This window comes from Onychostruthus taczanowskii, unplaced genomic scaffold (assembly GCF_017590055.1).
Source record: "Onychostruthus taczanowskii isolate IOZ18803 unplaced genomic scaffold, ASM1759005v1 scaffold65, whole genome shotgun sequence".
In the NCBI taxonomy this organism is placed as follows: Eukaryota; Metazoa; Chordata; class Aves; order Passeriformes; family Passeridae; genus Onychostruthus; species Onychostruthus taczanowskii.
The window spans coordinates 2425849-2453255 of NW_024504233.1; the positions used below are offsets into that span (position 1 = coordinate 2425849).

The 27407-nt window shown below is 39.5% G+C and overlaps 1 protein-coding gene across 1 annotated transcript in view; it reads left to right on the forward strand.

Annotated features, from left to right (window-relative positions):
• The first annotated feature begins 895 nt into the window (after positions 1 to 895).
• DENND1B (DENN domain containing 1B) overlaps positions 896 to 27407 on the forward strand; it is a 146068-nt gene continuing 119556 nt past the window's right edge. The window contains exons 1-3 of the mRNA XM_041420702.1: positions 896 to 915; positions 957 to 974; positions 2252 to 2316. Coding sequence (XP_041276636.1) covers positions 896 to 915; positions 957 to 974; positions 2252 to 2316 — 103 coding nt within the window. The remainder of the gene's footprint in view (positions 916 to 956; positions 975 to 2251; positions 2317 to 27407) is intronic.

Below are 27407 nucleotides of genomic sequence, written 5' to 3' on the forward strand. Positions count from 1 at the left end.
GGCCGCCGGGCCCAGCAGAGCTGCCCGCAGTGGGCCGAGGCTGTTACAGACATCCCTTTAGGAGATCACAGATTGTCAGGGTTGGGAGGGAGCTGTGCAGATCAAGGCAGGGTCATGTAGACAGGTGACACAGGAACGCTTCCAGGTGGGTTTGGAGCGTCTCCAGGGGAAGATTCAATGACCATTCTTGGGCAGCCGGTTCAGTGCTCTTCCGCCCTCAGTGTAAAGTTGTTCCTCACGTTCAGGTGAAACTCCTTGTGTTTTAGCTTATGGCCATGGTGGTTGCAGACCACCCTTCTGTCATTTCGGCGTGGCAGGTGCAGAAGAGGTTCTTCGGGTGTTTGGGGTCCAGGCTGCCCTCCGGCAGCGGCCGCCTGCTCTGGTGACATTGAAAGTGACAAGATGTTACACGCGGGTTTCGGCAATTGACAAACAGCTCCGTGTCTATACGCGCTGAGCAGGCTGGCACCGCGGAGCTGGCAGGGAAACCAGAGACGAGAGACAGGCTCACAATTCTCAGATTAGTTTGACACATTTTTGACACTTCTGAGCGTAGTGGGATGTGAAGAGTAAACTTAGAAGCATTTTCCTGCAAAAGCAGTTTTAGAGTACTACAGTGAAAGACAGAAGGCAGTGTTACTTCAAAGACCTTTTTTGAGTGTAACTCATCTAGGAGTTGAGCTAGAAGGACTCATTTGGTGATTGTAACACAAACTGATTGACATTAAGAAACTGCAACCTGAGAGGATAAACCGAAGGCCTAAGCTGGAGCAATGTCATGGGGAGATGTCATTTCTTTTAAGTGAAGCATTTTTGTGGTTCGGTTTTCTAGGTGACTCAACCAAGCACAGCCCTATCAGTTTCATTCTGAACCTGCTCAGCAGCAAGAGGAACAATGGACAGTTTAACACCAGAGTAAATCGCCAATGTCCTGGATTTACGCTGTTGTAACTCAGACCAGAATTTCATCTCCTGTACGCAGGATCAGTAGATAAAGGATTTCCCCAACAAAATGCTTTAAAATGCAAGGAGAGAGTGTGATATGGGCAGGTTATGTCTTCATGATCTGAATTAGACTATAATTGCGTATCTCAATTGATGATGGTGCTGAGGTCAGTGAAAGCATGCACTGAATCAATTAATCTGTGACAGCTGAGTTTTTCCCTGGCTCAGCCTTTGGATTTCATTCAATACTTTATTTAAAGAAACAACAATGTTTTAATTTGCTGTATGCTTTATGTGAAGCATTCTAGAAACCTGGAACCAAATTTTTTTTTTTTTTCCCCTGTGCCTAAGTCTCCAGCTGATTTCAGAGGGAGTGTTACACAAGACAGGAGTTCCCGTGTGAGCCTTTTATGTGGTTAAATAGATAATTGATACGGGTGCGGTTATACCGCTTGTTTTTAATATAAATAGCAGTGTGCTTGGTAGGCAAGAGGGGGTGGATGGCATGGTAATGGCATTTAGGCCCGTTTCAATGAATATGTAGTTTGGAATTAGGTTGAGTGTTAATTGCTGTTGGCACATGCAGTTTGTTATTATCATCAGGTGGAAGAGGCGCCGGCCGTCACACGCAGCTGCCCTGGATGGCTGCTGCAGATAGGGAGGCTCCGTGTTCCTGGCTGCCTCGGGCTTGTGGCCATCCCCACTCCGTGCACACGTGTTGGCTCTCGCAGTGAATCACGCCTGAGGTTCAGCCTTTAGAGGCCCAGCTGGCGATCAATAGCTGGTGAAAGAGGAAGCCAAACGATTCTCGGCCTTGGGGTGGTAATCAGGTGCATTTAAAGGATAGCGCTAAACACAGGGAATTACAATGGAAGTCTAATGATCGTCTAAGACTTATACTAGGTCTTCTTACTTAGTAGAAATAAGGCATAGCTCTAGAAAAGGCTGCTTGCGACTCCATTAATGTTGCAAATTGATTGATTGATTGATAAGGAGCTTAGTAGCTCTTTTTCTCAACTCTTAGATGAGGTAAGGTGGAGTGACTTAAAAGTCATTTGATATATAAGGCAGTCACAATATAATGTAACTAAATCACACAGTTTAGCTTGTTTATCTTATTTATTCCTTTCTTAAGGCTGTATAGGGAAATGTGACTTTTTGGTTCTTCCTTAGAACTAATCTGAGTAATAATTTTGTTTTAATGATGCTTTAATTCTATTTATTATTCTACAAAAATAATGAAAAGGATAGAAAAGTAAAAATAAGAAATAAGTATATCATAATTGGTTGTGTTTGTTTCTTCTAGGGAAAATCCGGAGCGTACCTTTGATTTGGTACTGAAAGTAAAATGCCAAGCTTCAGAAAACGAAGGTAATACACTTTGCCTATGATATTTATATAGAGAAATGAGAGCTGGAAAAAGATACTTAGCATCTCAATCTAGTGTTATTTTATACTTTGAATTGCTTTTGGATTGAGAATGTGTTAGAATGTGTGTATGATTATTTTATTGCTTTTAAAAAATCTGTTACTTTGTAGTTATTGTGGGGTTTTGTTATGTTTTCCTTTTAGCTGTTGTAAAAATATTTTTGTTCTCCATGGCATATTTGCAAATGTATCTTCTTGATACTTGATCTACTTGTATACTTGAAATGTATCTTCTGCTCTTAAAATGTTGATTTTGTGTAAGATTTCATTTTAGAAGAACAGTTGACTTCTGTCTATCAGGGGAATGTTAATTTCGATCAGTGTGATAGAGAGAAAGTAAGTTATTTTCTGAAAAGCAATAGGAAGAGACTTTCTTTGTAGCTCATGTTTGGCAGCTGCCTTGGTTTGCTACAGCAGACAAACAGCAATGAGAGCTGCCTTGAGCTTGTATCAGCCGTCACTTTCACATCTCTATAAACACGAGGTAAAAGAGACGTAGTAGTGCAAGAGTTGTCTGAGAGAGGCTTTTTTTTTCTTCTTGGGTAAAAACAAGATGGGCTTTCCAGTACTGAAATGAAAGTGACCTCTTGAAAGTCCACTGGGGGAACTCTGTTCATGTTCTCATCCGAGGCTGCTGGCCTTACAAAAGCAAAGGGAGAGGAGGAGTCTTGTCGGGGTTGTATTGTAGTCATGTTAGTCTGTGACAGCTGTGTCTTAATCACAACTATAAAAACAATAAACTACATCTTAAAATAGACTGTATTTCTTGTCCTACTGTGCTAATAGATACTGTTTCCAGAGTTTACTACTTTAACAAGTAAGAGGCCTATAGAAGTTTATAGCCCCAAACTATTCCTTTTTTTTTATATTTCAGAGAGTGTTTCTGTTAGTGTGAGTCATAGGAATGTGCCTAATGTGTTTGGAAAAAAACCCATTTTTGTTGAAACTAAACAAACATAGGTCTTCAGGTCTTTTAATAATTTTTGTTACCAGCCAGCATCCTCCAGTTTATTGCCTGCTTTTTTGATTTGCTGTTGGTATTGTCCTAGTTTGGCAAATCAGGTAGATTTTGCTAGCTATGATCAGTGTTGTGGCTTGGATCACATGGCACTCTGCCTACTTTTCTCTCCCTTTTGCAGTTTTTGCCTTAGTCATTTCAGAGATGATGTCTGGGAACGCTGCTTTGCTACTTGACTTTGGATTTGCTCCTCCTTGCATTGTGCTTTTAGTCTTTGCCCCCAGCCAAAATCCCTTCCTGGGGGCCTGTTCATGTCTTGGCTTAGGCCCAGCTTCAGGCTGCAGATTTTATTCCCTTTCTTCCTTTCCCCCCTGAGAGCTAGACTGTTCCAGGTCTTCATCTTGAAATCTTGAAAAGTGTGGGCTTTTTCCTTCTGTGATCAGAACATGAACCCATATCCTTTTAATTCCTTTTATCTTCTGTTTGATTTCTCATTTTTCTTTTCTATCTTTCTGCCACTGCTGCCATAAGAAACCACTTCTCATTGTGTGCAGCTCTGTGAATGATTGCCTACACCTGAATTTTGGTCATAGGCGCTTCCCTTTTGTCTCTCTTGCTTGTTAGTTTTGCTGTTTATCACTTGTCCTTGTGGAGAGAAGCATCTTTAAGAAATCTGTATGTCTCCTTGCACTGTGACACGAGTTAATGTGGGGACTGTGTTTGTGACTATATTGTGGTTGCATTCTCTGCTATTCTCCTTTTTGTCACAATCGCTTCTACGTTCTGTGGGTTCAGTTGCTCTTGGTTCATGGGATCCAAAGATAGGAAGGAAGTTTGATACCAGTAATTTTTTGGAATCTGCAGTGTGTAACTGGTGAGGGGCTTAGGGGTCTTTAGCTGGCCTGGAGCTTGTGTTAATTCTTGCATGCATCCCCAGATCAGGACCAAAGTACAGTCCCCTTTTGCCAATCTGACAGTGCTGGCTGAATATTCCAGTTACCATCCTGTTGTACTGGGTGACCCATCTGGGATTTGTTTTAATGTCTTTCATATCATATCTAATTCAGATAACAAACTCACTCCAGTGAGGGCTTGACATCATATTTACATATGGTATTATGAGCACAGTGATGTATCAAATTAATATATCTGAATGTTAAAGTTATCTAAAGGAAATTCACGAGGGACAAAAGTGTATTGTCTTCACTGCCACTTTAGAAATGGAGCACAGGACTTGTCATGCAAAACAGGGAGCTTTCAAGGTTGGTTTATTATAAGGCCTAACAAATTTGACAGTTACCCTGTATTGTAGGTCTTGCCTTTAAATAGATTTTCATGCTAGGATAATCTTTTGAATATATCATACTTGAAAACATGATCCATTCACCTGGTTCTTTGCTCATGCCTCTTTCTTATGAAAGAGATTTGTGTTTAAATAGGGCTTTCTCCCTCGCATCCCATCTGCTCCTTGTACTTGATCCTGAAGCTATGTCAGGACTGAATTTGTGACATCACTGTCACCAGTGTTGCCGTGGAAATATCTCAGCCACAAAATTATGATCTCCCTGCATGAGTGAGCAGCAGGAGAGGCCGACTTAGGAGCGAGGAAGACCTTAATGTGACCCGTGTATCTCTAAGCTTTTTCTTTTCAAGCTTTGCTGTAGTCTGTGTTCTCCTGTATTTTAATTTCCCTGTGCCAATGTATAACTGTTCTAACAAATCAAAATGGAGGTGGCCTTACTGCATGTGGAGCTTCTTACTAAGGTGGTTTTATGAGGATGCTAAATGCCTGCAACAATCTGACATGATTAAGAATTTTGCTGTTAAAATTAACACTTTTGGAAAAGTAGTTTTTCATAACTTTTTAATTACAATATAGCTCTAAAGAATGTCAGTTTTTCAGACATTACCTTGTCCTAGGACTCTTCCAACTGTAAAGGATCATACACATATGAAATGCTGCAGCATGTAGTTTCTTCTGTGTATTAAGAAATTTGTTCTTCAGTTATTCCACTAATTATTTTCAACACAGATGTTTACATTGAGTAGAAACCAAACAGATTTCATGTAAGTTAGAATTTATCACTTCATGTTTGGTAGGTAGCTCTTGAATTGGTTACAGGCTCAGTGCTAGCATGTATTTATTTATAGGTGGATCAAAATTTTGTTTCCCACTGGATACATGGTTTCTGGATTTTTTTGTGATTTAACAGTAGCTTACATACTTGAATATTTGTTACTCTGTTTTAAACTACAGGAATGCACAGTAGCATTGCTAGAACAGTGATCTTCTAACACTTTCCTCAGACAGGAGAGGGAATAAAAGGATGCTCTCTACCTCAATATTCTCATAATTCCCTCAACAGTTTAGGATATGTGCTTACTGTATTTTCAGAGTAAATCTCCAAAGAGGAGACAAAAACCTTAAGACCAACATGAGATTGTAGCCCAGATCATAACTTTGAGTCCTTTGCAGTGCTGAGGGTAGTAAACATCAATTAGTAACTAGTTGATGTGACAGCTTTTACTTAGGAAAATTCATAACCCATTTCTTGTAAGACTTTTGAGATGAATTAGCTTCTGTTCCACAGAGTTTGCTAAGTGACTGGGACAGAAGTGCTAAGCTATTCTAACAGCCTGGTATTTGTTAATTGTGGATTTAGCTTGCAATGTGAGTAGCACCTTACAGAAAAAGTTTTACGCTGCCTTCCAGGCAGTTGCATATTTTTGTAATTCTTTTCTGTGTTATTCCTTAATGAACAGTGAACAAGAAATAGCAAAAATGTGTGCTCAATTTAGTATCAGCAGCGGGCTTTCTGTATTAAATTTTCACTTACAGACCCACAGGGCAGCTTGATAACAGATATTATCAAAACTGCTGTGTTATTTTAAGGACAAGAATTTCCATTTAGCTTTAGGGTGAAAAGTTTTTTGCACTTTGGGCTGAGTCACTCTTACTGGGTATCAGGAGTAAAGCAGTGGTTCAGTTGTCCTAAGTGCACAGTCTTACATAAGGCTATTGCTCAATAGCTGCACCTACAGCAACTTTACTCTTCTCCTGGCAGTCTTTTGTCCCTTGAAAATTACAGTGCAGCTGGCACTGGAAGATGGGTTGGAGCCTAGGAATTGTCTCAACAAAGCTGTCTGCAGCTTTTTTTTTTTTTTTTTTTTTTTTTTGCCATCCAGATCTTTCTATCATGAAATGAAATTGAATTTCTGGAAGGTTGATGTTTTTGAACTTTTCCACAGGATGCGGCCAAAGTAATAGTGCCATTGTAATCTCAGTGAGGAGTGTGTATTTATCTGTGCATCTATGAGTACACAAGCATGTACAGGTTGTATATACACAGGTTGTATATAGCCCACCTGAACTGTGCGTTTGAGTTAAATGGGCAGAGATGAAGCTGGCAGTTTAACTCAGTCTATAAATTTTATATCCTGTGCATTGGTTCTATTAGAACTGGGTTGCAGATGCAAAAGGCAGTGCAGATACAGCAGTAGAAAAGCAATGTGCAACAGCTTCTGTGAACATAAAGTCTTCAGTGTTTCTGTCCACAGTTTCCCGAGAAGATGACTCAGATTGGTTTCAGTATGGTTAAGAGGGTGCTGTTTGCTACACCTTTTTTTTTTTTTTGTTTGTTTCCTTTGATTATAGCACATTAAAAAAAACCCAACAGTCTCCTTGGAGGCTGCAGGTAAATCCAGAAAAGTCAGCCACTGAATTGTGGTTTGGGTCTAAAGCAGTCCTGACTGTTAAAGTTTTACTTGAAAACCCTTTTAAAGTACCAGTTCATTTTCTGTCCAGTCTAAGAATAATTGTTGGAGCACCCTTGAAATTTGGTTGCTTTGTCTCGATTTCTTTTTTTAAATGCTCGGAAGTCTTAAATAGCTCTAGGGCTAGATAATGTGATTTCCAGAGAAGGTGTTAAATAGGTTCTGTTGAATTACATGAACAACTCCTGTAGTTAATTTTGCTTCTGCCAGAATGATAATAAATCTTATTAATGTGTGATCTCTAAATTATTTTTCTTTAAAGGACCTTATATTCATTAAATTTTCAAGAAAAAGCCACAAATCCAGTTTGGGTGTTGATAAAGTTAAAAACTGTATGCATTAAGTCCAGGAATTAGTTTAGAAATGCAAAAATCTTTGTATGAGGTTTGATTGCTCTCTGTTAAGGTACTAACAAAGTATGTAAATCCAGAAAGGTCCCAATTTCAAAACCAAGTTGAATGCAGTTGGTAGTTTTGAACCAGGGCAACCTGTCTTGCTTTGGTTAAGTTTTGATTTAGAGTCTTCCAAAGCTGGCCGTGGGATTGTGGACAGAGCAAGCGCCACTTTTTCTTCTTCTTCTGTTTTTTCTTCACTCTAGAGAGTTGTTTGTTAACCACATACTTTGAGCCACTGGGTGTAACATGCTGATCAAGATAACTTCTTTCCTCTGCTCTACATTTTTTTGTACAGTATCTCTTGAACTCGATGAAAAAGATAATTCTATCAGAGTCTGCAGGATTTTTTTTAAGAGCAGTAAAAACTTTTGATGCAGTGTTCGTATACTACTAACCTTTTTCCCTGTTGGTTTTAGCTGGAAGGGTACTAAATAAGTGCTGGCCCACAGAAAATTAGGTTTCTTTACTTTTTTAAAGCATGCTCTGTTCTTCATGTGACTGTGGAGAGCAACTATATGTTGCTATGAACTAGATAAGCTTTCTTAAAGTATCTCATTTATGTGTATATTTTAGTCTGAAATACTGTATTAATGTACTAGAATTTTTCAATTGGTAAAATGTCATTTGACGGCACTGGGTATCTGCTTATGGTCTTACCTTAGATTCAGTTTTGTGTATTAGAAAAAGTAAAACTTTGTTTTTATATTCTTCAGAAATTGCATTGAACTTAACATCCGCTCCCCTGCCCCAAGTCATTAACTCATATGTTATTTAGGTTAGTGCTACTTCCCTGTAGTGGTTTTTTGCTTTTCTGTTGAAATTTCAAAGCTAAAAAGGACATTTAATGTAGCTGGTTTCTCTGTAGGATTGATTGATGAGGAGAAGAAAATATCAGAGTCTTTTTTTGAGGGTTGTGTAAATGCTTTGAAGGCAAAAGCAGGTAGTATATGAAAAGCAGGTAGAGCATCACTTGTGTCCTTTAGACAAAACCAAGGAATATAAGCCAGAGTTTGGCTGAAGTTCTCTAGCATATGAACACCAAGAATAGCTGTAAATCCTTCATAAATTATAATCTTTAAACCATCCACTTGTAGCTAAATGAGTAATTTCATTGTGTTCAAATTTCTGGCATTTAATTGGAAAGCCCCTGAGGGTATGAACAATGTCTTCTGTGTGTTTGGACTGTCACTAGCACAGAGTGGGTGTTGGAAAATTATGAACAACAAAACCAATTAAGACAAGTATGATTTTTGCAGCTAAAATAAAGATTGGCATTTTGATGCTTTTTACCTTTTCCTTCTTTTCTCCAGAGACTGAGAAATAATGCAGTGTAGTCTCTACAGCTTTCAGCTTCTCCACAGATGCAAAAATGTGGAGGAAAATGTTGCTACTTTTTAGTGTCTCATTTCCTACAGATCTTTTTTTTCCACCAACCTCCAGAGATTCTTGGATGTATGTGTAATTTGGAGGTGGGTGCAGATATGTGTGTGTAGGAGGGGAAGGGGTGAGAGCTGCTGAAGAAATAGGTCAAGGAAGCCCTTTCTCCTATCTCGCCTGCATTCTTTACCAGGGTGAAGAGACCTCAGTGGGGAGGGCTGACCCTGCTCCCCAGCAGCCAGAGGACAGTCCTGGGAGGAGTGGCAGGCTCTGCTCTACTGCAGGGATTCCAGCTGCAGTAATGTGGGGGCAGGCACTGTGCTATCAGTGCTGGTAGAGATGAATTAATGCCCTGCAGGCACTTGCCCGGCTGTGTCAGTTTTTCATGTAATGCCATATGCCACTTTCAGCAGTGTGATTGGGTTTTGGGCAGTGAAATTAAAAGGGAGAAACTTGATGAGTTAAGGAATACAAATCCTAAGCTGGTATAAAAAGGATTTTGTATAAAATTGAGTATTAGTATAACTAAATATAAGTTGAAAACGGCAATGTGTATAATGTAGTTAATCAGTATGAAAGTTGACGTTCTTGTGCTTTTTTCAAATTTAATTTTAGTTTCGTTTTAGTACTTCACTATTTGAGATGGCTGCCTGGGGGATAGTTTGTGGGCTTTTAAATTGCTTGCATTCAGAAGTGTTAAGAGTTTGCATATTTTCCTAAGCTAATGTCAGCATGCTTCAGCTCTCCCACACACTGAACAGCCAGCCCATCATACACAGAGATTTATCTTTCTTCAATGGGATATTTTATGCTGCTTGCTCTTTTTATATATAGTGTTATGGCTTTTTTTAATGTATGGAGGATTTAAAACCTGCTGAAAAAACTTTGAAAACCGGTTAAACTTCCAAGGTTTAAAATGCTTTTTTTGCAAAGCTGTAAGACACTTCTCTGTCTACCACTAATTTGAAGAGGCTGAAGTGTAGGGTCTGGTTTCCTGTCTGGTTAGCAAAAATAGTTTTTTAATTCTTTTTCCTTTGCCACTGAAGATATTATCTGGAGAATGCAGATACGTGTAGATGCACATTCTCCTCATCTAACTGTTGAAATAGATACTTCTGTATATAAATTTAATAAAACATGATCATGGCTACAAAAGGAAGAGTTACATAAGTGTTTGTAAAGGGCTTAAAACTCCCTGAAGCCAAGTAAAGTGCTATTTTTATTCCTTAAGGTAATGCAGTAAGAGGGATTTGAGCCTAGCATTGCTTTGCAACTAATATGTTAAGAATCTGTATTTTTCATGGCAGGCTGATGTGTGATAACTCCAAGATCCTGGTAAAAACATGATATTTACAGGCAAATACTTAGGATGGAAGAGTCTGTGTGACTGACAGATGAAGTAATAAAATGCTGAAAACATTAACTTCTGATATTTGCCTTTAACATTTTTCCAGTTTTGGAGAATTGTAGCTTTATGCTTAGAACTGAATAATTTAGGTGAACAAAGACTTTTTATATTTTGTGAATCTGGTTCAGGAGAAAATTTAAACCTTAGTACTGAACTTTATTTGGAAAAAAGAAGAGAAAAAGCAGAAGTTAAGAAAAAAGGCCTGAACAAGATTTTGGGTGTGGTATGTGCGCTTCCTGCACTGGGAAAGCCAAGGCAGCAGTTTACAGTCATACTGTGTTCCTTTGCAAAATTCTCAATCCGTGTTTGGAAGGTTTTGTCCAAGCGTTAAATCCTTAATTAGAAACAAGGTTCGAACAACGCCCTTAGATTATGTTTCCTGAATCTGGTTTCTTTATGCATTTGAATGGGTATTCAGATGTAGATTGAAACCTAGCTAAAATTAAAAACTTGTGTCTGAAAAGAGCCTATTGGTTAGGGTTTCTCTGAGACATAGTTTTAAAACTTTCTTAGTTAATGGCAAGTTTGATCATCATAGAGGCATAATCATCAAAACCAAGGTATTTTTCTTTAAGTAGTTTAACACTGCATTGTTCCTTAAACTCGGAACCATAGAATGACACAAATACTTCCTGTCCATCTGACTTTAGATGCTGTTCAATAACAAGGGTTTTATTTGTTGCACCACTTGAACCTGTATTAGAGCACATATAAATATTGTTGTGTTGTCATTGTGTGGATGGGGTGAAATGTTTGCTTTTGGGAAGAGGCAGTCCTTTTCATGTGTCAAAGGGCTAGCTAAACACAAAAATCTGCTTAGTAGTTAAATACTGGATGCTAATTATTGTATTTAACTGTATTGAGATAGTTGCACTTCACACAGAGAAGCCATGCTGATAATGATTATTGGCATTATTTCCTTCAGAAGTTACAAAGAAAAGCTTAACATTTTAAGGAGTTGTTTTCAGGAATGAAATTGAGTTATTATGGAACAGTGATACTTTTTATATCCTCAGGTTAAGATGTAGTGCAAAAAAAAAAAAAAGTAAGAGTGGTTTGTGCTACATTGAATATATTTGTGTTCTGTTTAAATGCAAAATAAGAAAAAGTAGCAGCATAAAGGTAAAGGACAAGGGTTGTGTGGTGATTGCAGATTTATGTAGAAATCTGGAAGTCTGTCGTGAGTTTGAAATAATGGAGTGAAACCACTGTGCCTTTAGGGTGTCAAGAGGGAAACAGCTCCTGTAACGTAGTCTTGCTGGCAGGAGCTGATCCTTTATGCATCCTGTTCCCATCTTCTGAAGGTCATTTGGCTCCTAAGCTCTGTTTGCTGTCTGTGTTTCACTTCAAATAGCTGGCACTGCTAAAAGCATGCGAGGGAAGCATCCCTCCTGCTTCTGGTGACACCTGGCAGGCTGGCTCCGTGGGCACGTCATTATGCAGGTCACATAGGGAGGGACTGATGGGATTTTCATGCCATTCAGTGTAGCATTGGCTGTTGATTCATCTCTTAGTGTTGATTTCAAGAATTTCAGGTTTGTTAAAGTAAATGTATTGCCAGTTCAGGAAGCTAAACACAGCTAGGTATGCCCATACTCTGTCCCACTGTCTTCCTGTTGGCTTTGTATTGGAATCTGTTTGGGTTTTGTTGAACTCTTGTCCTGTTTTTGAAAAAAAGGGTTTGACAACTGTGGCGGTTTTCCCCAGTTTTTCTGTTCACAACAAAATTTAGCCCCTAAGAAAAAACCCAGATACTCAAAGTTAGATCCCTGTCACCTGTGGGCACTTTGAAACATTGTAGATTTGGAGATAGATTAAATTTTCATTTTGTGTAAACAAAATTCTGGCTAAAGATCACAATTGTACTAAATTGGTGTTATGCAGTGATTCATAGAACTGAAAATAGTTAACAGCATTGTGACACAGCAGAAGAAATTCTGATGAATTTTGTGTCCAGGAAAGACTTTTGCTGGTATTCATCCTCTAGGTAACATTTCCCTCTTAAGAATACTGCCAGCTTAACAAGAACTTCAGTTTCCTAGCAGCTGATGAACTTTTGGTGTCACATCAGAGGAGGCTGTGATGTCAGTGGTTCTGTGCCAGGACAAGTAAAGCTTCCTGACACCGAAACTGAGTTAGGTGAGGTTCTGAGCATTCAGTTTCAGTTTCAATCAGGCATTTTTAATTGCTGCATCTGAGTAAACCTCTTTTAGATTCTGGGAATGGGCCTGTTGCATGCAGTATAAGTATGTGTTTCCATCTGCTTTTACTTGGGTTTGGAGCCCTCTAGCACCTTACTAGTTCTAGTCTAAAAATGCTTTTATAAGTGTCAGGCAAGAACAAAAAAAGTCAAAACTAGCAAGTGTAGTTAATAAGTAAGGAATTTATAAAGAACTCTTTGGTCTTGTTATAATATGCTGTATTTTACAAAGAATGATTTGAGAGATATATTCTTTTGCATTCTGATTGTGATGTTAGAAATCAATACTTGGACACTGCTTGACCAAAAAAAGCTTGAGATGACCACCTCTTAAGTGCCTGGATAAAATAATTTTTCATTGGCAATAAAAACATTAATAAACTAAAGCCTGTCTTAAACTGTGTGGCAGCTAGTGATGGTGACTCTTATTTTTAAATAAACAATTTTGTGTAATGATACTGGACACTGACAGATACAGCAGACTGTCACTGAGAATACTTGTCAGGTCTTGCAGTCCTTGAAGGGAATTTGCATTGTGTTTTCAGCAGTGAACAAAACAGAAATCATTTCAGCTCCTGGTATTGGGGAAAGTGATCAAGGACAGGGTAAACCAGATAAACAACAATAAAAAGAAACTAAATGCCCAGAATTTTCAGTGGAAGGGAAGTAGGATGAATTTTGGAAATAAAAAGGGAGCAAATTGTGTTGGTTGTGGTCAGCAGAGCTCTTGAAGCCAGTAGATCCATGAGGAAGTTCAGATCCCAAGCACTTGCTCTGTAATTGCTGGGGAACATGAACTTGGTCTGCTTATCTGTGATCTGCTCTGTGCAGTTTAAATAGATGAGGAAGATGTGGAACTTCCACTGTTCTGGAACTACACTTTCTAGAGCATTGATGCTCTAGAAAGAGAAAAATACTTCGCTTCCAGCCTGAAGTTATTTCAGTTCCATCTGTGGGTTTGCATGTCTCTCAGCTTTGAAGCACTGATTTTCTCTGCATTTCCCAGAAAACTTTGTGGTAACAACATTTGCTGTAAGAGAACCGATATGTGTGGCTTCTCATATCGTGGTGTTTTGGTTGGTGGTGCTTTCTATGGCTGCTGGACCTTCATAAGCTGGAAAATACTCTGTGTGGTAATCCGTGTGAAAATAAGGATACCTTGTTATGAGGTGTTCTCTGCAAAAGGAGAGTACCCAGTAGAAACTTTAGCTTTCTGGTAAACAGTGGCTGTACTTCATACGCTCTCCACCTTCTAAAGTATTCAACAACCCATCCAAAAGGAGAGAGAAGTACTGACTATAAAAATTGGAATGTGTATTCCGTCACTTCATAAATAAGATGTGGCCTAGGATTGCAGAATGATCTGTGCATTCAGCAGTTAACATTATAAATCATTAATGAATTTAGTAAAGGGGCCTGGAATTAATTCAGCTGAGGACAGTTGCAGAGGTGCTCATTACAGCTGTACTGTAGCATGGATTTAGAGCCAATCTGTGTAAAGTAAATATATACCCTTAGTTCTGCATTTCTGCTGAGCACATAACTGGGCTCTGTATGGACCCAAATCAGAATTTCTCACATTATGTCCTAGGAACATAATGGGATTTTATGATCTGATAAAAGAGCATTGTTTGTTTTGTGTTTCACCATGTACACTCCTCCTTTTATCTTAACAAGGAAACTTGATGCTGGCATGTACTACTGGGGGACTTCTGCTTCTGTGTATTTTAACACTAGAAATTATTAATTTAAGTATGACCAGTATGTTTTAATTGTCAGCACATCTTGAAATATTCATCTTTCAGGGAGCAAGACAAAAAGTCTTGCTAGGACAGAAAGTGCCAGAACAGCATAAACAATATTTGCAAACAATGTGATGTTTGGAAGTGCTTTGTATGCAGAGAGATCAGAGTGAGTCTGGTCTTTTCTTTCTTTGCTTTGCTTTGTTTTAAGACCTATATTTAGTTACTGTTGCTTTGGGTATGTAGACCAGTATATATGACTTAGCATAGCAGTTAGTGTAGCAGCTTTGTGCTTGTGCATTCAACACAATGCAAATCATGAAACAGATACGGATTGCTTAATTTGAGATAAATGTTGAAAGTTAAGTGTTACAGAAAGTGAGACAGTGTCTTTCTATTGATCAGTGTTCCAGAATGTAATTTTCTTTTTTTTAAGTCATAGCAGCATATATTCAATTCATATATTTAATAGGAATGCTAGAAGTTCTGTCATGTTTGTAAACCAAAAAGAAATTATAGTGTATGTTATCCTAAATTAATATTTTTTTCAGAGAGCAATACTGATCCATTACAGGAAATTAGTATGTTTTGAAAACCAAAGAAACCAAATTTGAAATATATATCAGTCGTTCTAAAGTTTAATTACCATGTCATGTTCATACATGGTTCACCAATATTTATGGAAGCTTTTATTTAACTTCACAGAGTATTAACTAGATGTACTAGAATATTGCAAATATGCAGGGTTAGACAGAGACAGTTTTTGTTCCAGGTCTTCTTTCAACACCAATGGCCAAGAGAGATGAATTTGAAATCAATGTTTTCAACTTCATTAGGTTCTTCTAAAGAAAGTGTTTACTACAGAAAGCATTGGAAAATGGTTTTCTTGAAATCTGCTAATTGACTCTTCTAATCTGAAATTCTTAAACATTTTAATGAAATTTTTAGTTGTCATCAGATAAAATATGTGAGCAGTGAAACAAGAATTCTCATGTGTAGCTGTGTTAGAAGTTATGGGCATTGATAGAATGCACAGATGTGGGGGTAAAATCTGCTTTATGTACAATGAACTGCAGTCCTCCCCTCTAGAACTATCTGTGCTTAGAAAACTGATAGCATACACTAAACATAAGGTAGTCCAAAACTCAGTGTTGTACAGGATACCAGCCAAGTCTGGTCTTGAATAGTGCTAAGTCAACAAAGAAAAGCACTTTATAAACAATAGATGAAATATCTTACTAACCTGTGGCTAGATAGCTCAGTAGTTATGAATAGGTTACAAAATCTTTCAGTCTGGAATATGTTTACAGAGCTTCAGAGCTGAGACACTTTCTTTCTTCTTCTTGTGAGTGTCCTGTTACTGTCTTTGCTTCCCCTTTTGCATGTGTGAGATTTATGTTTTCATTTGACTTAGCAGTGCTAAAGGACAAGGATGAAAATACCCCCAACGTTTTAAGGGCCATACATAATCCTTAAACCTTGCTGGATTTTGCCTTGTTCAGCCAAACGGGGAATGGTTCCACAAAGGTAAAACACATCCTCTGCTTTAGTAGGAAGTGCAAGCACCAGTCACTGTGAAGGGAAGTGTCAAAAGCCCGGTTCATGGTACTGAAAGCTTGGGTGATGCTTTGCTGTGGGCCACATCAAGGAGTTTACTGCTAATACCTGTCCATTAGGCAAGTTCTGCGAAAAACCACAGGTCTTAGAATAGCATTTTGCAGGAAGTAGGTGCTTCAGGCTTTAAGTAAGTGACTAATACTGAGCACAGTGCATTTCTTGGTAGTACTTCTTTGGTGATAGTGTGAAGTGGTGCTGTCAGGTTGTTCGGCAACCTGTCTTTCCACAGGCAGGAGGGAGAAAGCAAAAGCTCTCTCAGTTACTGCTGCCCAGAAGCTGTGTTGGTGGAATTGAAGTAAAAGTGAGTGGATGAACAGTCCCAAAACTGCCCCAAAGAAGATGACATATACATGCTGGAATTCAAGATATAATTCCATTATAGAGAAATTACATAATTTTCCAAAGTGCTAGCTTTTCTTGTGCCTGGAGAAGGACAGTCCCAGTGTTGCTTTGCTTCTCTAAACTTGTCCTGCCTGAGAGAGCTGGTGGGTGTCTGTGCCTGTCACTGGGTGCAGGGCTCCCAGAGAGCAGCAAGGAGACATGCAAACAAAATCCAGTGACCAAGGACTGATTTCAGGGAGGGAGCAGATTAGGACTTTGCTTCTGTGTTGCATCACTACTCATGTCTTTGTTTTTAGAGGGGAGGATCTTGCTGAACTCTGTTCTTGGAGTGCAAGGTACCGCACAGAAGTGTTTCACTTAAGATAAGAGACTTCATTTGATTTCTTTCTTCTTATTCAATAAAAGCAATATGCAGGGAGTACTGAAGTGGACTGTGAGTCTACTTCAGTTCAGGCTGAAAATTCTGTCACATTTGTAATAAGCTTTTAGCATTTCAGGGCATTTCATAATTGTTTCTGTTTAGCAGATTTGTATTGCGTTCTGTGGAAGCAGATTTGAAAACAGATCAATATTTAAAAGAACTATAAAAAAGGAATGAATCTGCTATGAAATTTATGAATGGATGAATTTGTTCTGAGCTTCTTTTTTGTTGCCAAAGCCTTCCTGTATATTTAGCAAAGAAAAAAAAAATGCTTAAGTTTGTTTTGTTTTTTTATAAAAACAAACGGAGAATCTATCAACTCTCATTCCAAAAGCAAAACAAAGAAGTTATGTATTCACTTACTCTTTATTAGAACTTTTTTGGGGAAAAAATTGAACAGTTTGTAATCATAATTCTCTTAAGTAATTTACAAGTGTTACTAGAGGATTATAATCAATAACCTTTGTCTTAAACTTAGCTGCTGGGCTCTGTGGTGCTTGAACTGAGTCATATGTTGAACAATGGCTTAAAATCTTACTAATTTGTAAGTAGATCTATAACTCCCATCTTTTGAAGGAGTTTTAGTAATGGAATAATTGAGATTAAAATGACTTGTGTACAAATTGATGGTAGACAAGTGATTGTGTATCTGTCGGTGTTAAGAGGGAGTTTAGATGTACGTTTGTGTGCTATTTACTTTTCATTAGCTGCTTCTAGAATAGTGCATATTGCATAATTGTTAGATGTTAATTTTACCATATCCTTGAAGGTCAGGAATGAGAAACAGTTTAAGTGTAAGAAAGAACAAGATGGTAAATGAGCACATAGATGAAGACAAGGGTAAACCAAGTCATCTCTGCAGGGTGGTTCTTAAATATGTGTTGTGTGTGTTTGGTGTATAATTGTCTGTAAAAGAAATCTTTCATGGCACATCAGAAATGAGATTTCAATATCTTGCTCAGTAGCTTAATGAAGCAGCCCCTTATCACAATGCAGCTGGTTCCCTGTTTTTCTGTCTTAGTTTTGGGTTTAATTTTGGGTGTAAGTGTGTATGTGGGAGGAATTGTGACTGAGGCTGTTTGTTACGGAGATGCTCTATAATTTGAAGAACAACTGAAATGTATTCTTAAATTAGACTTCTGTATTAAAATTTTAGCTTGCTGAAGTTTTGTGCAAAAGAAAGGTGTTGCTTCTCATCAGCAGGGCAAAAAAAGATTCTGGAATTTTATTCACTGCACATGAGTTGTGTGCACTTCTTGATGTTTAATGCATACATGATCCCTGTGTGAAGGTGTGTTCTCTTTCACATAGCTGGTAAAACACTGGTTAATAAAACCAGCTGAAGTTAATCACAGCAGGTGTTGCAGTTCAGTGCTTTGGTGGTATTGGCCAGTGCAACCTGAAGCTGACTGAAATATCCAGGAAATGCCTTCTGAGAGATGCTTAACTCTTCTTTCCAGATCTGACAGCTTAAAATAGGTCTGATGTTGCTGCAAGGAGCTCAGCATGCAGTCTGTGGAAATAAGGCTGCCTGCTTGAAACAAAACACCTGAACCCTCAGTCTAAAATATGCACTGTGTGAAGCTCTTTCCTCCTTGTATTACAAATGAAACCATTACCCATTTTTAGTGATCTCCAAAAGCATCAGGTGTGAACATGTTCAGTCCTTCCTCTTTGTGAATGAAGGGGATCAGTCTGGCTGGGGAAGGGCCTGAAGGGCCGCCTCTGTCACCTGCTCCATCCATTTGTGTCCCTAGTGAAATTACGTTCTTGTATTGATAACTGAAAGAAAAATGGAAAATGTTTCAGAACACGAATTCTGGCCTTCAATGCAGAGAGGAAAAGCTGGGATGAGGTTTTGCAGGAGTTCATTCCTCTCTCTGCCTGCATGCAGCAGCTGGTGGTGCTGGGCATAGGCACAGCATGATGTGTGCCACTGCCCAAAAACTGCCTTGATGGATGTCACCATCATTGCTCCTGCATGGGTACCCATGGTCACCCTGGGTTTGGAAGGTGCTGAAAACAGACATTTTCTCTCAGAGTGAAATGTGGGCCCATCTTGTGCAAGCACACTGGGGATTGAGCTCTCTTTATACCCTTGGCCTTGGCAGCAACCTTGAACAGTCCTGTTGGTGGCTGTGGTACAGTTTGTGAGCAGGTTCCTTCTCTTTGTTTTAAATATGCTACTATTGATTCCCTTGGATTATAGTTTTTGGGATTTAGTCCCAAGAAATATGGAATGTTTATTTCCTTTTCTTCATTTGTTCCATAGGTGATGTTTTACCCTCCCCTATAAGCTGTCTCTCACCTGAACATCTCATTTTTGAGCCTGCCCATGAGTAGATGCTTTTCCATGCCTAGGTTATATTATTTTATATTCTTCTCTCAATCTTTTTTGGGTTTTGAGGAGAGGGTGGTCCAAGGTGGTGTTGTGCTGTGGATTTCTACAGAAGTTACAGGGAGAATTTTAAAGTGTTCTGCTTTTGAAGTCTCCCATGTTAATATTTTTTTGTCCTGTCAGTAACCTGGTGTTGGGCTAAAATTAATAACCATAAGACAATCAATTTGAATTATCATGTTCTTGAGTTAATGCTCTGTATTTCTTACTTCTCAGACATTTTGTCTTTCTGAAATGAGTTTATGTGTATCCTCTCTGACAGGCCTACATATGTGTGAAAATGTGCATCTTGTTGAATAATTCAGTCAATAGCTGACCTGCATAAGCATGTTCTTTGGTACCATGAACAGAATTATAGTATTAGATCCTCTGTTGTTTTTCTTCTGTGGCAGCTGTGTTGTTTTGGGGGGCTGACTTAGGTTCCATGAATCACTGGCCAGCTTCAGAGTGCTGACTCACCCCAAGAAGACCTTGTGTGTGAGAAGGAAGATTGCAGTGGACCTGGTGCAGAAGGCTATCCTTTGCTATTTAAGTGCAGTAAATACTTGTGTTGCTGTGTTTTCAGTATCAGTTCTGGAGATTGGTGGTAATAGGATGGGATTTACACATGGTGTCTCCAAGTAGAAGTAGTTCAGTGCAAGGCTGGGGGTGCCTGTGCTCCGGTGGCAGTGCAGCAGGTGTTGCAGGCAGTGCCTCCACTGTGCAATGCATCTCTCCTTGGGAAGCAGGCCAGGCAGTCTTGGGAAAGATCACAGAGCTTAAAACATCAGAAGCTGACTTAAGTATTTTTATAGCTATAGAGATTAATATCCAGCAGTCTCTAGGTTTGACAGCTATCCTGTGTGGGCTTTTTTTTTAAAGGGCATTACAAGGAACATTAAAATACTTCCTAAGCATGACTGACCTGTGTGTCAGAGGGAGATGCTGGCATGTGCCTGATGTCTGACACTCCTGAAGACAGAGAAGGTTCTTATCCTCTGATTTCTGCTTCCTTTGCAAGTCCAACTTTGTTTGCCTGTTGGAGGAACTGAGGTTGCTGTTAGGCCCTTCCTGGTTTGTTGCATTTGTGTCCAAACTCCCAAATCCTGTTGCTTTCCGCATGCTGTGGCCATGACCAGGCACTGTGGGGTGCTGGTAAAGGATAAACGTTGTTGTTTTTTTTTTCCTGTTATGACAAGGATGATTTCACACTTTCTTGTTTCAGCACAAAACACACATAAAAAAAAACAAACAGGCCCCCCCCGCCAGCACACCCCCTCATATTCCCCCAGTCAATCAACCTATGCCAGACAGCAATTTGTTTGCCTCTTATTTTGAGACACTCTGGCTCTCTTTTCAAAACAGATTGGGGAAATTGATGAGGGAGATGCATTTCCTCAGCTGTGCCTTATTCCGCTAGTAAAGCCCAGGGAATTCTTTCCAAGTACACACTCAAAAGAGGCCATAAGATGCAAACATCAGTTTTTCTGCAATAATAAATTTTTTTCAGAGTTTCAAAATATATCATATGCTTATTCAAACATTGAAATACTGCTTAGATCTAGTTTTTTTTTTCCCCTGGCCTACTTGTTTTTGGTTTGTTTGTTTTTTGTTTTTTTTTTTTTTTTTTCCTCAAGATGGAAGAATAGATTTTTATTAATGTAACTACTTTTACTACATTTCTTAATGTAAACTGTCCTGCTACTGTGGATTATTCATGTACAGCAATGCAAGTGTTGCAAAGAAACAAATGACAAGTCACTTCAATCTGGGATTTTTGTTGTTGTTGTTTTTTTTTTTGTTTGTTTGTTTTTTTTTTTTTCCCCTTTTTTTAAATTTGGGTGTTTTCCCCTTGGAAAATCCAGTGGTTTGTTTGCACTCTTAACTTTATGGATACCCTGTCTTGCTCACAGTTTTCCTTACAGGTCTTGTTTCATACAGCAAGGCATAAAATAGTTGTGTTGCTATACTTTTATTTTATTTGCTGAAGATAATGGGACAGTGGGCAGTAGTGACTCTAAGCTTTCAATTAATTTTGGAAGATACAATTCTTTTTGTATGTCTCGAGTTCTGCTTTATTGTATCCGTAGTGAGTATAAAATTAGGCTCTGCAAATATCCAGAATGCTGTGTGCTTGGGTATAATTTAATAATCTGTGTATTATTTTAGAGACACACGTAAGCAATGGCTGCTTGCTTATAAAATGCATTTACTGACCCATGAGTTAATTGATCCCTATGACTATTTAAACCTCAGGGCTTTAAAAGTTTTTCTCTTATCTTTATGTTAAACAATGGAAAGTTTTACCGTATGTTCAAATAACGTCTTCATCAGGTTCACAACAGGATACCATAGTTAATTTTCAGTTGAGTGCTTTACAGGATTTTCTTTTTGCTGGCTGGTTGGGTGAAAGTCTAGACACTGAGAGACGAGGCGTTAGAGGGGCCTCACAATATAGTTATTGTGAATGGTAAGTAGGAGCAGCTTCCTCTGATGTATGGACTCCATGCCCAAACCAGTGGTACAAAGGCATAGCTTTTGTTCAGGGGGATAGGGGCTAATCCGAATGCTGCACACTATGAAAAACCTTTTATGGAAGGGGGGAAAAACTTGCCTTGAAGGTGAGAGGTCAGCAGTTTAACCTCTGACTACAAAACAAGAGACGAGCGAAGAATGGGACGAACAAGGGGGAAAAATACTTCAAGTACTCCATTCTTTGTTTATCAGAAATGGGTCAAGCAAATGAGTGTCAGGAATGGTTACAGAAGTTCTGATGGGCTGCAAGGAAGTCTGAAGATGTGCTGTGGCTTAGTTGTGCATAGCTATGGAGTTTGGAGGTTGCACAGCTCTCTTAAATGCTTGATAAAGAGATCCCCAAAACAAAATGAGATCTTTTAGCAGTCCTGAAAAGCACAGACACCCTGATCTGTTCCTCCTTAGCCCATATCAGGTCCTTTTGTTATTAAAATATTTTATTCTAATTTTCTTTTGTGTAGATTAACATCATTTAGCATTTGGCCTTCTAACTCTTCGCACTGTTTCTGGACTGTTTTTTGAAATTTGTAAAGAAGCATCACAGTAATCACATGCTCACACGTGTTCAACAGGCAGTGAGATGGGTCTCTTTTAGCTAAAGACATGGGTCTTTGGGTGGTCAGTGCTATTGTAGAACAGCAGGGGAGAGCTGTTTCCTATCTTTGTGCAAAGGGAATATGGAGGCTTTCCCCTCTGATCTCATTTTGGTATTATCAGTGCTGGGAATTTAGTCACAATCCAATTAGAAATGATAGAAGTTATGTTCACCAGTAGTTAAGCCTCCAATATTCTCAGGTCCACTTGTTTGGACCAATGGGTTGTGCTGCTCTTAGCTCAGGCTGGGAGAAGGTACCAGCAGTGATTAATACACTTGGTGCACTAAAGCTCCCTGCTTGGCATACAACCATTCCTTGTGCTTCACTACATCCAGCCCATGAGAAGCACTGCTCACCTCCCTCCCGGCCTCTCCCAGCATGCAAAAAAGCAAAGAAGACACAATGCCTTGCTTGGGCACTTCTGGAAGTTTTATACTTCACTGGACATAGATGTACTGTGTATATGAGGTAAATTCCTCTTCCTGCTTCACACAAAGGGATTAAAGCTAGGCTTTGTTGTTGACCCTCTTCATGTGTCACATCTTCAAACACTTGCTTATGACCTGGACAGCTTTAGGCCACTTGCATTCAGAGAAGTGATCAGGAACCAGCAGTGTTCCTCAGCAAGTCAGTGGCAGGGCCTCTCAGCACCTGGGGAAATAGCTTTTGGTACAGGCTGGATTTTATTTGTGCTTGGAAATAGCACAGCCTCAGACATTGTGCATCCTCTGACCTTTGGCCAGTTAAATCTTTTGTTTTAAAGACATCCATTCAAAGTAAACACAGGCGTCTTTGTTCATGATAAAGACACCAACAGGTGGTTTTATGGATTCTCAACTCAAAGACCAAGTCCAAGCTCTTTGCAATTTGTTTAAATCCTCAAGGCTGTCAAGGAACACTTCTGGCCTCTTCCATCAGAGGCTAATTTTGGAAGCACGTTTGTAAATAATCCTATTAATTGACTTGGTCTGCTCTAGGAAACAGATTTATTTGTAGATAAACACTGGATACTGTAGGCTTTACATCTTTATCCAATATAACATAGTGGACAAACAACTGTATATGGAATCATAGAATCCTATCGGTTGGAAAACACCTGTAAGACCATTGAGTCCCACCATCAACTCAGCATTGCCAAATCTACCACCAAACTGTGTCCCAACCACCACATCTACCTGTCTTTTGAATCCCTCCAGGATGGTGAATGCACCACCTCCCTGGGAAGCCGCTTCCAGTGCTCAACAATCCTTCCCATGAAGAAACTTCTCCTAATATCCAATCTAAACCTCCAGTGGTGCAACTTGAGGCTGTTTCCTCTTGTCCCGTGACTTATTACCCAGGAGAGAGCCCACACCCACTTGCGACCTCCTCTCTTCAGGTGGTTGTAAAGAGCTGTAAGGTCAGCCCTGAGCCTCCTTTTCTCCAGGATAAACACCCCCAGCTCTCCCAGCTGCTCCTGATCAGGCCTGTGCTCCAGACCCTTCACCAGCTCCGTTACCCTTCTCTGGACCTTCTCCAGCATCTCAATGCCCTTCCTCAAGTGAGTGGCCCAAACCAAACAGAGTTCAAGGTGCTGCCTCACCAGTGCCAAGTACAGGGGGACAATCCCTTCCCTGGTGCTGCTGGCCACACTACTCCTGATCCAGGCCAGGATGCCCTTGGCCTTCTTGGCCACCTGTGCACAGCTGGCTCTTATTCAGCCACTGTCAACTGGCACTCCCAAGTCCTTTTCCATCAGGCAGCTTTCAGGCAGTCTGCCCAGCCTGTAGCATTGCATGGGGTTATTTTGGCCGAAGTGCTTCACCTGGCATTTTGCTCCAATCGAACCCCATACTGCTGGCCTCACTCCATCGGTCCAGCCTCCCCAGATCCCTCTGCAGAGCCTCCCTGCCCTCCGGCAGACCAGCACTCCTGTCCAAGACTCCTGCCCAACTAGGTTTCATCTTCAGATTTACTGAGTTAGTTACCTGGTGTGGTTTCAACTTATTGGTGTGAACCCTTGTCCAAACCATTGCTAAATATATTAAACAATATTTGCTCTGAGGAAAGGAGATACACTTTACTGTTTCAGGCAGAATGTTATTCTATGGAATTTGCCTAAACCTCTGTGGCCTTGATAGGAATGGAGAATTTAAGCAATAATAAGTCCTTTGGGGTAAGTTTTTAAAATTGAGATGTGATATTTGCACATCCATGATTCTTGAAGTTTATTTTTAGTATTTTCAGAAATTAGTGGATCTTCCCTTCTCTGGAAAGTTCAGGGGTTTTGTTTATCAGAGTGATGGAAGACTCAAGATAAGAGAGGAGTTATCTGAGGCATGCTTGAGAGAGGATGTATGTCTTTGTACTTGAAAAGTGCAGCAATATTTTCATATCCTGTGGGGTTTTTTTACTAATTATAAAACCAGTGAATTAACAAGTGCTATAAGGAGATACCTTATTTCATACAGACATAATTTACAAGTGCATTCTATCCCATTGATTATGAAATTTTCATCATGAGTAATCATGAATAATCTTTATTAATAAAAAAATGGAATTGGTTATCTTAAAGCAAAGCAACTTTTGATTTCTCTAGCTGCATATTGAATTGTTCTTGATGAGAAGTGTATGCACATGGCTAGTGATTGTTTTTGCTGCAGCATAGTGTACGTGCAGGAACTGGCTTGTCTGAAAACATTTTAATGTTTCCTCCAAAAATTCTTTGCATCTCTAATGAAGATTGGTTGACACCTATGATAAATTCTTAGTGTTTTTAACCTTTTTGCTTTCCTGTTAAATAATCAATGAGACAGTGGTACTGTTTTCTTAGACTCATCCAGTCATTACTCTAATTTCCTTAAATCAGAAATTATATTGCTTTCAGCTTTTTGCATTGATTCCAACTGTACACTGTGCTGGTCTAGGTTCTTACATACATTTGTAGAGCTCAGCTGTGCTCCTCAAGGTGAATGTTTTTCATTTTCAGAAAAAAAACAATAAAGAGAAAAGCTCCATGTGGTTACCAAGTTATCAAACTGTACAGACCCATTGAGCTCTCCTCTTAAGCCTTCCAGTGGTGGACCTGCAGCCATGGCAGCAGCGCTGTCTTACTGCTGGAGATGGAGAATGTGCAGGAGGACAGAGCACGGGTGTGAAATGACTAGCAGTGATTAGTGATGTGGGGCTTGTAGGAAATCTGAGGTTTGTTTAATCAGCTATGTCAACGAAGAAGCTGAAGTACCTAGAGAATGGAAGCCAGAATAATACAGCCCCTCCAACAGCATCAAACCCTTCCATGCAACACTGAACGTGGAGAAATTGGGCAGTGAGAGAAAGGTAGTGATTGAGAGGAGAACTTTTAATGAAAATTTTCATACAGATTAATGTAATAGAGTGCATAATGTTACACTGTCTGTCTTAGCTCCTTGTGCATTCTGTGTGTAGCCAGCTGTTACTGTTGTGCGGGTTTATATGTGCATTCAGAAATATTAGCACCAGATTTGTTAGGGAAATCGATATTTTCAGATGAAGCAACTTAATTGATGCTGTTTTTGATTTGTTGATAAGTGTTTCCTTGTTCTTTCACATCAATAATAATATCATTTTTCACCTTGCTGAATTTTGACTGCTGTGTGGTGCATGCACAGGCATTACTCATGCTTTCCCTGGCCTCATCTTCCTTCTTTCTGCTGTAATGCTTTTAAGAAAGTAAAATTAAGACCTCCATTACTTAAGAGACAGAAATGTTCAGTTGAAGCATATGGATGGCCCATCATTCTCCACTGCTCCCTTCCTGTAGTTTTTATTTTCCTATCTGCAGCCACCTCACTTCTCTCCCAAGTGTGCAGAGGTCTGTTTTCTTTCTCCTTTCTACTCTGTGTGGTGGGAAGCACTCCCTGGGCTGTGGCTTTGCCCGTGAGTGGGTAATGGCCCAGCTGGAGCTGCCCTGCCTGGCTTGTGGGTCCTGGCTTTCCAACCAGCAAAGCAGCCAGTCTGGGCTGGGCTCCCACCCACCAGTGGAGCCGTGTTACCTTGCTTGGGTGCCTTTGTTGAAGGAACTGCTTCTGACAAAAAAGTTCTTGTACTTTTCGAACAGCTAGTTTGAATGCAGCCTGCTGAAATGGGAGAAGGCAGCTTCTGACCTTGCCTTCTGGAAAGGCTCAATTTACAAAGGATGTGTTGAGTTCTGACCCCTCATGGGCCATGCGAGTGCAGCGTGTTGTTTTGAACTTTAGCTCTTTCTATTAGAGTGAAATATATTGTCTGCTATTATCACACTGTTAAATTAATTTTCACTGTTTTGTGCATGATTTATTTGAGATTTCATTGGACCAAGCAGGCATCAGACATTGAGGTTTTGTAAGATAAAACAGCATTTCTCTTTAACCACATCTCCTTACTTTGTAATGGGATGTAAATTAAAGTAATGCACCTACATCGCCCTTCTACTTTGCTATTCTGAATAAATAGTATTCTGTTTATTCACTTAATTATGTGATACCAAGAACCATCTTGGAGAGTTTCCCAGTTGTTGCATGTGCTTTGGGATTGCTAACTCAGAACCCAGATCTCATGCCTCAAGGGCTGCAGGACAGAAGACCATTCTGGTACAGCCTCTTCATGTATTTCAGGTTGCTGTTTACATCTCTGGTTTTGCTGACCCCTCTCCAACATATAATTGGAAATTTTGACATCAGTAACTGTAAACACCTGTGAGAAAACCCTTTGACTTGCCTTTACTTGTTTTATGTGTTTGTGTGGCTTGTGCTTTAAAATAACTAAACTTGGCCCCCATGAAAATGTCCCTTTTTAAATGCCCTTTCTTATGAATTAAAAAAAAAAAAAAATTTAAAGGCCTCATGATGTTTGGGAACCTGAAATAACTGACATGAGGCCAGGCAACAGGTAACTGGCAGGACTGGAAGAACAGTGTGCTTCTTCTAATTCCCAGTGCACTGTGCCCCTGGCTGGGTCTGTGTTCAACCTCTGCTGAAGCAGAGAGGGGCCAATATTGTTAATGCAGCTCAACAACAACAATAAAAAATTTCCTGCACTCTATATCCACTTTGTGACTCTTCAGAGTTTTGAAACAGATGGGGAGAGAAGGGTGCAGAGAATTGCAGCTATGTCAGAGTTTATTTTACTAAAAGATCAATATATTTTTCAGTTAGAAAATGCTAAGGAAATAAATTGCATTAGCCTTCCCTGTGTGGTGTTCCCTTTTAAAAGGCTTACTAACAGAAAAGTGCTGAGTTTGGGAGCATCCCTGGGAGGGGTGTGACATGCAGTCTCTTCTGGAGTTCTGGGATG